Source organism: Fundulus heteroclitus, unplaced genomic scaffold (assembly GCF_011125445.2).
Source record: "Fundulus heteroclitus isolate FHET01 unplaced genomic scaffold, MU-UCD_Fhet_4.1 scaffold_341, whole genome shotgun sequence".
NCBI classification, from domain to species: Eukaryota; Metazoa; Chordata; class Actinopteri; order Cyprinodontiformes; family Fundulidae; genus Fundulus; species Fundulus heteroclitus.
The window spans coordinates 124,516-135,049 of record NW_023396751.1 but is presented as its reverse complement, the minus strand read 5'-3'; the positions used below and the strand labels follow the sequence as shown (position 1 = coordinate 135,049).

The window sequence follows — 10,534 nt, the reverse complement described above, 5'->3', positions numbered from 1 at the left end:
TCTTTTTGCACTACGATTGACAATTTTCTCATTTTCGCCCGCTTCTCTCAGCTAAGCCTCCCATTTATTCTTAACACCACGTCAAAGGTCGATATCCAACCCTTCTTAAAGAAAAAGTGCGTTCATGCTAAATTAGCCTAAGCTAACGCGTTACTCTTCTTCGTGTATCAAATAAAAATGTAATAGCGAATCACGTGGAGATCCCTTGTTGGTCCCCTGCGTTCATCAGCTAAGTTACTGGAGTCAATAAATGCTGACAAATGACATCTAATTAATCAACTACAAGAACAGCGATAAACACTTATAGAGGGAAGTTGTTCTCAGATGTTCGATCCGCGGAACTTTCTGACTTCCTAGTTCACATTAATCCAAAGAAAACCATTGACCACCACTACTTTCATCCATGTCATCTGTGGCCAGTTTGTGAGATGTTTTTCCAAAATTTTTAAAAATGGAACGCCGACAAACCTTAGGCTGGCAGATTTGCAAAGACCCGCCCTACTTTCTTTCTGACTGGCTAGTGTCCCGGCTCTACCAGGTTTAATTGATTGAAAGCAGCTTAAGTTTAAAACCTTGAATAAAAATTAATTCAATTCAATTCCATTTTATTTATATAGCGCCAAATCATGAAACATGTCATCTCAAGGCACTTTACAAAGTCAAGTTCAATCATATTATACAGATTGGGTCAGATTGGTCAAAAATGTCCTATATAAGGAAACCAGTTTTTTATATATATATATATATATATATATATATATAAAATATAAATTATAAACTGAACCAAATGGATCTGTTGTTTGCTATCAATTGACGGAAATCTGTCACAGCAATTGAGAACTTTAACCCAAGGGCTAGTGAGATGCAGCGCCATCAGTTGCGCGTCGTCCTCCAGTTTCTCCTGAGTCCAGATCTCTGCATTTGTCTGACTGCTGTCTTCTTGCCGCCTTCCGCTGGACCAGAGTGGTACTGCAGTTTCTCATCACTGTGTCCCACAAGTCATTTGGTTGTTTTACATAAATGGCCCCTAGCTAATGTAAACCGCAAAACCCTAAAGCCCCAGGCTTTCGTTTAAGGTAATACAAAGCCTGGGGCTATAAATCTTGGGTCTTTTCAATGGAAAAGGTGCTAAAGGTACATACTTCTATAAAGGATATTAAAACTTATCCAAAGTGTGATCTTGCCTGTTGGTTTGGAAAACTGAAAAGTGACTCCTAAATTATATATTTGTTTAAACAAGGGCTGAATTGTGCTGTGCTTATTTGTTTTGCCCTAATATTGTTATATTGTAATTAATTATTTTTGATCATAACAAAAAATAACCTTTTCAACACCTCTTTTGCCATGGTTTTCTAAATGGTGTCTAGTATTTTTTTAGTATCTATATGGCGTTTGATAGTATTGTAAAAACTTCTAATTATGATTATCGCACATTTTCCTCTGATCGTTTTCTTTTTTAGCATTTCAATGTCCCTGTAACTCTCCCTGAGCTTTAGCATCATAGTGACAAAAATCTTTTATATTTGCCCAACTGAGCAAGAATGATATTGGCAAGCAGTTTATGAATATATGGCACCTGAGGAATATCCTACCAAAAAGGGCCTCTTTTAATACCTGATTGCGATATTGCTGAAACAGTTTCTATTCAATATATTGTACAGCTCTATATTAGGACAGCTTATTGTTAATTTGGAAAGTATTGTTTTGAGGGATATTCAACTAGGTAAGACATTTTTCTGTTATCATTCTAATGTGTGTTATATTGTATCACAGGGAGCTCAACAACATGGGAATCTGGTATCGTATGGGTAATGTGCCTCGTGCTCAGGACTCAACGCAAACACCAACAACCAACAATATCCAGAATGCAAATTCCTCCACTGCCCCAGTCCCAGCTGCTCCTATACCCAAGTATGTCAATTGAATGATTATGCACACATGGTATCATACATCTGTTTTTTTCCTTATAGAGCTCTGTTGTAACCTGGCCAGCCATATTGATAATGTGTAGCACTCTCTGGTCCTGCACATTATGAATTTGGCACTGCTCCATTTGAATTCGTTTGGGGGGGAAAAGAGGGACATTTAGCAGAACTTTCCAAGCTGATTGGGCGAAGCGACACCTAGTGCCTGCCTATCAAAGGTTGGTTTTAGCCAATCACTGTGTCAAATGAAAATGTAAGCAGCAGGTGTTATGAGAAACCATAACAAATTACGCTGGTCAAAGAGCTTCTTGCTTTCATCAAAGCTGGTATGTCCCACCTTAAACCATAATACTACAACGTGATTGGCCTGAACAGTTTTTGGTTCGGTCAGAAACGGTTTAAGCCCAAGCGGTACATGATGGATTCTCGTGTGTTTTTGAATTAAGCTCGCAGGCAACGTTAGTGTCATTGTTGCGGTTTTGAAAAGCACAATACTTGCTACTCGCCTGTGTTTGCAACTCATATCTTTGTTTTTGTAAAGAAATTGCATCCAGTGAGACATCAGTGAGGATCTTTTCAATTGTCACACTTTAACAATCTGAGTAAATTAGTTTCTGCAAACACATTTACTTCATCCCTCACTACTACAACGCTGCAGCTTTTCAGTGAGGAGCTTTGACCATTTTCAACTTTGACATTAAAAAAATAAGAATTTGTGATTAAAATTAAATTAGGATTTTTTTTCTCATTGATTAAAAAAGCAAAATGTACCTGGAGTGGAAGCAGATCTATCAATAGTTTAAAAAACACATTTGACTTTTGCTAATATACTTAGGTAATATTAATATTATGAATTGTGAAGGACAAATGTGAAAATGGGATTAATCAATTTCGTAGTTACTCATAATGTGATAGTTTTGCTGAAATTGTGCAAATGTTTGTGCACATTATTTTATAGTTAAATCTAAGAAATATGATCAAAATGTTTGTTTTCTTTTTTACATTTAAACACATTCATTGCAGATCAGTGCTTTTTCCCCCTTCCTTCTAAACATGTTTCCATTTTCTCCACTGTTTTTCTCATCTCTGAAGGCATATTTCCATGACCCTGCCAGCCAGCTTCAGAGGAAAGAACACCACCAGACCAGACTATGAGCACCAGAACTCTAATCTTTATGCTATCTCAGGTCAGGAATACCTTTGCTTTATTCCACGAGTTTAGAACTTGTGTTCAGAAGTGCAGTTGATAGTAATTTGATTTTAGATGGAAATTTCAAAATACTTTTTTGGTGATTGGTGAGTTCAGTATTCAGTTGTAGCCATTGTTAGTTTTGTCAGTATGGATTATGACGTAAGATAAATTTTTCAAATAACAATGTTTGAGGCAGAATGTGCCGGTACCAGCCACAGGGTTAACATATATTAACGCTCTTTACTGATTAGAATTGTATGCACGAACATCATTCTATTGTATTGTTTTGACTGTAATTTGTTGTTTCCTAAATTGATCCATGCCTTTGTTATGGCTGTGAAAGCCGCAGTTTGGTATGAATTCTTTGAACTGTTTCTTTCAGCTATGGATGGAGTGCCTTTTATGATTTCTGAGAAGTTTGCCTGCGCCTCCTCTGATGTAAGTTGGAAGCAAGTTGATCTGTTTGTGGGAAACTAAGTTCTGTACGTTTCTAGCTGTTAACCTTTTTGTGCTTTTAAAATGCTGCTTAGGTTTTAGAACAGAATGATGGAACAGTTAAGAAAATAATGAGTGTCTACCTCTGAGAAAGCAATGTAGCAAAATATGTTAAGAACATCAAATGTGGGGAATAGCTTAAAAAAATAATCTGTTTGTATTGGAAAATGCTCTATATTGATTTTTGTAAATTTCCTGATAGAATTGCAGGAAGTCTCCTGCTTAGAAGTACAGCATGTCAAATACAGCACTGACGTTTATAAAGACCCAAGTCCATGATCATATTGCTGATATCCATTAAATGTCTTGTCTAATGAATTCAAATAAAACTTTGGACAGTAAGAAAGTAAGTAATCTTTTTTCATATAGCACTTTTCTCAGACAGGAGTCCCAAAGTGCTTTACAGTACAAGGCATAAAATACAATACAGCACAAAACAGAATACATATAGACAAGATACATATTGTCATAGCAGCCATTGGGAATGTGAGTCTGAAATGCTTGCTTAAAAAAAATGTTTTTAGTTGTTTTTGTTTTTTTTAATCATCCACGGAGTTCACCCAGCGCAGGTAAAGTGGTAGTGCATTCCACAGTCTGGGTGCAACAGGTTGGAAGGACTTGTCTGTCCTTAGGGTTAGGGTTCTAGAAAGAAAAGACTTGAAGCTAACCCCCTGATATAAGTGGTGTATCTGACTAGACTTTTGTGTTCTGTTCATACAGCTGCAACAGGTGGATCTGATGGGCATTACAATCAAGTCTCTAGCTGAGATTGAAAAAGAGGTGAGGAAGGAAATACAGTGTCTTATTTGGTTTCTTCATTTAAAGTTCTGACTCTTTAGCAGGTTAGATGCAGCGTAAACCAGACTGAAGCATTACTGTTGTCCAACACTCACCTCTTACGTGTACTGCTGTTCATCCTCTTTAACATAGTTCCCCATATTCTTTTGACAGTGATTCATAAGAAGTCTATTTAAAACAGCAGAAGTTTAAAAGAATAAAACAGATCAGCCTAAATTAGCAGAAACAACCAAAATGAGACTTTCCACTGTATGATCTGCTTGGAGAATTTTTTTTTAGATCTCTCTTTAGTCAGATGGTTTTTCGGACTATAAGGCGCACTTAAAAATCCTTAAAACTTCTCAAAAATGTATAGTGCGCCTTATGTTTGATCAAAGTTGTGCTTACTAGCCGATTTTATGTGGTAACCAACGGATATTCGGAACATTACAGGCAACTGATGGGACCCCAGAGCTGACTACAAGACTGCCTGACTCTAATGTCGAAACTAGAAGGGTAGTCATGTAAAGGCCCTCACATACTCGGGTGTAGTTCACTCCGAGCGTACTAGAGGCATACTCAAGGCGGAATCCGCGCATACAGGTTTCACACTATAAACTTCTCGGAGACAAGAAGTCTTTACATCTAGCTTTTTTATATTTGACACCAAGCTTGATACACTGAGCTGCTCCAAGCAGACGGTCGCAAGGATGTGCGGCATCACAGTCCCTCTCTGTTCTCACTGACAGGTGTGCAGTGGGAGCCTGCTGGAAAACAAACGGCTCTAGGTACTCAGCTAGCTAATCACACGTTTTACCATCCGTTCCACTGCTTCGTCCCACTGTCAGAAAGTTGTAATTGTCCTCTGAAGTCCAGAGTTTCCTGGCCTAAACAAATGTCTTTTTGATTAATATTTAGTTGGCATTAAGTGGACTTTGCCCCTGCAAAGTCTTTCAAAGATCTGGGACCAGGAAAGGGAAACCTGTAGCTCTAAAGCCATCACAGTATAGCAATCATATTCAATAAATTAGAATATAATTGAAAAGTTAATTTATTTCGGTAACTCGTTTCACTCAGGGAAACACATTATATAGATTAACACAGACTGATGATGTTTCAAACCATTTATCTCTGTCAATCATAATTTTTTTCCGCCATCTCCAACCAATAAAAACTCAGCATTTAATATTAGAATATTGCGTCAGGCCAATAAAAAAAGAAAAATTTTTCATGCAAAAATGCATATTCTAATTTATTGAATATTACTGTATATGAATATTGTCGTAGTAAAACTTTTGCACCCAAATCTACATTTGAGTTTTGGCCAAATGAGGCCAGTTGTGTCCAGTATTAAGTGAGGAATAATGGAAGTTCACTGTGGCCACCAGATGTCACTGTGATAGTGCCAACACGCACAACGAAAGGAACCCAAAGGGTGTTGTTGAACTTTATGGTGACATTTTTCTGTCAAAGACTCATTTAATGTGAACGAAGAGATGATTACAGCTCAATAAAGCTTTGCTATCTGTTTGTATCAGTATGATTACAGTTTCCGCACTGAGCACAGTGCAGCGGCTCGCCTCCCTCCCAGTCCAACACGAACCTCCCTGAGCTCTGAAGCCTGATGTTTCACTAACAATAAATACCAACAGGAGAGACTTGTACACAACTACTGAGTACCAGCCCACTACAGTGAAGACAACCAACCTCTCCAAGATGGCCATCCTGAGAAGGAAGTCAAAGTCCAGCTGGAGCCAAGCATGTGCAGACTGAAAACACTGCATACAACACAGAGGAGCTGGTTTTTAAACAGAGATTATGGATTTGTTTTTCTGCAAATGCAGAAGAATCTTACTCACACGTCACCTTCAAAACAAACATGGCTACGGTCACACTGCAGGTCTTGATGCTCAATTCCTACTTTTTGCAGAAATCAGATTGTTTTTGAGGTGGCCGTTCATTGCCTAAGTAATGGGGAATATAATTGTTTCCAGAAATGTTCAATAAAGTTTCGTTATAAAAAAAATCCCTCGAAAAGAAAAAAAAAGCCGATACTGGCCGGCATCTCTCCTTGTTATTAGAAAGCTGTTGAGTGATGGGACCGACAACGTTAAGATCACTTCATTGCAAGACTAAATAAGGTAAGAAAATGGCAGCGCATCTGTAAATGGTCTTTTATGGAGCGCTAACTACTACTGCTGTGTGTGGATCTGTAGTGAGAGACAGGAGAGTGACATGAAAGACGTGACTATTCAGACTGCTGACGCTTTGAAAAAAAAATCTGATACCTATCCGAATTATTACCACATATGAAAGTGTCACGGAATTGTTCACAATGTTTTGAAAAAACAGACGTGGGATGCACATGGACAAAAAGATTGGATTTGGGTTTTATTTCCCTGCAGTGTGAATGTTGCTATGATGAGAGCATCCCAGGGCAGGTAATTGTAATGAAGGATGTGTTTTTGTTTTTGTTCATCTAAAAGCAGATGTGCCCCCTTCTAACGTCCCTGCTACTGTGTTCTGAATCAACACATTGTGAGGCATATTCAAGTTCTACTTGGCTTTATTGGAAAAATACATTGTTCTCTTCTTGTTACTGTAGTATACTGGTTTAACTGTAAGTGCACTTTGTGTTTGGGACTTTTAGTGTGCTTCCTGTTTGCCTGAGATGTGCTGGAACCACGTCTACATCTTTTTACACGAGTCAGCATCTTTGATAGCTTATGGAACCACTGTTACAGTTTGCTAACACCTAACAGCTTCCACTGCTAAATTACAAAAACCACTATAAAGTTTCAGCGAAGTTGGTTGATGAATGGTAAAAAACAATATATTATCTTTACATAATTTTGTAGAATTCTTGTTTTTGTTTTATTGGTTACATAATGTCCTGAATCAGATTCAACCTACCTGTGACATTATCTTAAACCACATTTGCTGTTTAATTGTCTAATACCAACAGTGAAAAGAAAGACATTTCTGGAAAAAAAAACTACAAAAAAAACTTAAGCTTAGTTGAATTTATGGATCACATAGGAGAAAAACCTGCTTTTGTGTTTTTCAGAGTACACCTTTATAAGTTTCTGTTTACTTTGTTTTTAACCTCAAACCTTTTTTGGAAGTCATATTATGTATGGATCATATCTAATTATATTACAGGAATTATTAATAATAACGAAAGGTCAAACGAGTTTTCAGTCACTGCTCCCTTCTAACAAACTACTAATGGGATAATTATAGAGTAGCTTCAGTTCTAGATGCTTTTTTTTTTTCCTTTTCATTATTGTTTTTTTCTATGGTCTGCTGCTCATTGAGATTTTATACATTGTTTTTGTTTTAACTTTTGTTCCAATTGTCTATTTTATATATTTTTTTATACTCAAGCTTTTGGGGGCTCACAACCAGACTCATATGCACCAGTGAGCGTGTGATCGGTAAAATGTGCGCTGTATTCTTTTTTTTTTTTCTTTTTTTTTCATGCATTTCAACACCTGGTAATGCACAAATATCAGTAACAATCTGACACTCTTCTATAGTTTCAATCACTCCAAATGTTTAATGCCTGTCAAAAATATGTTGGTATTTGCGGTGTTTTCAAGTCATTACCACAGATAAACTAATTTTGCTATTCTTGACTGTATAATTTATTAGTCGATTTCAATATTGTGATCATGTTTTCTGTAAGGCTCTGTTCTGGTTGTTAGACCTTCAGCATAGAAAAATGCCCATTGCACTGCTGATATGATCACCAGGATAAAAAAAGTAAGTCGATGTGCTTGCTTTCAGTTAGGCTAACCCTGTATCATTTCTTAGATTTAGTGTTCACTAAACAGTCTAGAGGTCAGTAATTCCAACTAATCCTGTTTTGAAAGTGCTTGTTGGTCTGCATGTTGTCATGATGAAGTATCAAGATTTAGGATATTTTTTGGGTAATGGTCAAAGATTTTGTTTCATAAAGATTTCATCTTTAATTATAAACAATTCAACTTAAGTGGAAATTGTGTTACAAGGATCTTGATGAACAAAAGCTTACACGTCAGGATTTTTTGTTTTCTTGTTATCACAATAGAATAGATTGATAAAGAAATGGTAAACCTGAGCAAACTGTCATTTCATTATGTTCATTCTTTCTCTATATTCTAAGCAGTCAGACCTCAGTTTTAGGCATGTTTCCAGTCCCGAATCTTTCCCAGGTCTCTCAGTAGTTTTTCACTCCTACTGCCCTGTTTCATTAGTTTTAAAAAATGGAATTCTAGCTTCAGCTGTCTGTGAAGACAAACATCATAAATCCTTTAATCAAACTAATATTTTAGTTTACGGTTTAAAGCTGTGTATATAGGAAACATTTCCTGACAGAACTGCAAGAGTTCAGCCAATAAGTAACAATTGCAATGGACTAGTTTTTGCAATAAGAAATGTCTTTATTAGCCCTGGGTCTTTCTGCATGGAGTTTGTATGTTCTCCCTGTGCATGCGTGGGTTCTCTCCGGGCACTCTGGCTTCCTCCCACAGTCCAAAAACATGACTGTTAGGTTAATTGGTCTCTCTAAATTGTCCTTAGGTGTGAGTGTGTGTGAATGGTTGTTTGTCCTGTTAGTCTCTGTGTTGCCCTGCGACAGACTGGCGACCTGTCCAGGGTAAACACCGCCTCTCGCCCAGTGAACGCTGGAGATTAGGCACCAGCACCCCGCGACCCCATGAGGGATAATGCGGATCAGAAAATGGATGGATGGATGGATGTCTTTGTCTCACAGTGGGGAACCTTGGGTGTGACAGAGGAAAAAACACAGACAGGGTTACACACTAGATCAGTCATGATGTATAGAAAATTGCAGGCTGTGTCTGAACTAGCCTACTTTCCCTATTCCATAGAGCATGTTCAAACCAATGTGGAGAAAAATTGTAATTGATGTTAAATGCAGCACTGACATGAGGATCCAAGCCCATCATCTGACATTGTTGATGGAAAGCTTTGATTTTCTTTTGTACTTTCCTTGGAAGCAGAATATTTGACATTTTATGTAGAATTCAGCATGTTGTAATATGTTTCCATCATCCATAAAGTGGGTAATTGCCCACACACTTCTGCAGTCAATAAAAATAGATTTTTTGTTAAGTATGTTATTTTTCAGTACATATGGGCCTGTTGGCGAAAATCTGATAATTTTATAGGTAGTCTTTTTAGAATCAAAATTGCATTTTTAAATTTTTAAAGAAGTCTAACTAATTTGTTAGACCAAATGTTAGACCAAATGTTATTGTGAATGTGAATCAGAGATGACTCATTCCTCCTGTACTGATTTCACTACTTGTATCTGCTTTCTATAAACTAAGGCTGCACGATGTTGCAAAACCGGACACACTAAAGCTGCAGAGTGGCAACACAGGTTTTATATTTATATATATATATAGATATATATATATAGATATATATATATAGATATATATATATAGATATATATAGATATTTGTGTGTGTATGTGTTATGAATATAAGGATCAATTTGTTAAATCTAAATATTGTGGTCTTCATTATTTCATAAAACCGTGTCACATGTGAACCTTTAGGAACAGACTTTTTGGGGGAGTATTAAAGAGGTAAAATTAATAATATGAGGAAAAAAAAGTCCTGGGTCAATAAAGTAAAAAACAAACAAACACAAAAGTGATAATGTTATGAGAAAAACGTCATATTATGAGAATTAAGAGGGAACATTTCCAGAATAGTACAGTTTGCAGAATTATTTCACTCCTGGAGTAATAGGGCCAGGTTAGATTATTTTAATTATTTTTATTCTTTACGAGAATAAATTCAGGAGAACGAAGCTTAAGGGATACGAAAATAAACTTGTAATATTACAAAAACAAAAATACTACGGATACAAAGTATATTCAGAGATTAAAGTCCCTCTGATACTGTTTAAGTGACTGAGTAACTGCAGATTTGCCACATTTAAGATGGCTGACGCATCGCACCATAGGCAGAACCCACCCAATGACGCGTCTACTTATATGTCTATGATTTCAACAACTTTATCTTTAAAGTACTTCTTATAAAGAAGTACCTCTGTACTTCTTTCTTAATTGTTTGGGAATTTTTACAATCTCTTCCATCTATTTTGACACAGGAGATTTTTTTTTTTG

General features: G+C 36.7%; 1 protein-coding gene across 1 annotated transcript; it reads left to right on the top strand.

Annotated features, from left to right (window-relative positions):
- The first annotated feature begins 1,136 nt into the window (after positions 1 to 1,136).
- Positions 1,137 to 8,375, top strand: LOC118559683 (multivesicular body subunit 12B-like). The gene is made up of 5 exons (XM_036130339.1): positions 1,137 to 1,911; positions 3,018 to 3,112; positions 3,500 to 3,555; positions 4,333 to 4,392; positions 5,928 to 8,375. The coding sequence occupies exons 1-5, from the start codon at positions 1,751 to 1,753 to the stop codon at positions 6,012 to 6,014; spliced, it is 459 nt and encodes a 152-aa protein (XP_035986232.1). The 5' UTR covers positions 1,137 to 1,750; the 3' UTR covers positions 6,015 to 8,375.
- Positions 8,376 to 10,534: the final 2,159 nt, after the last annotated feature.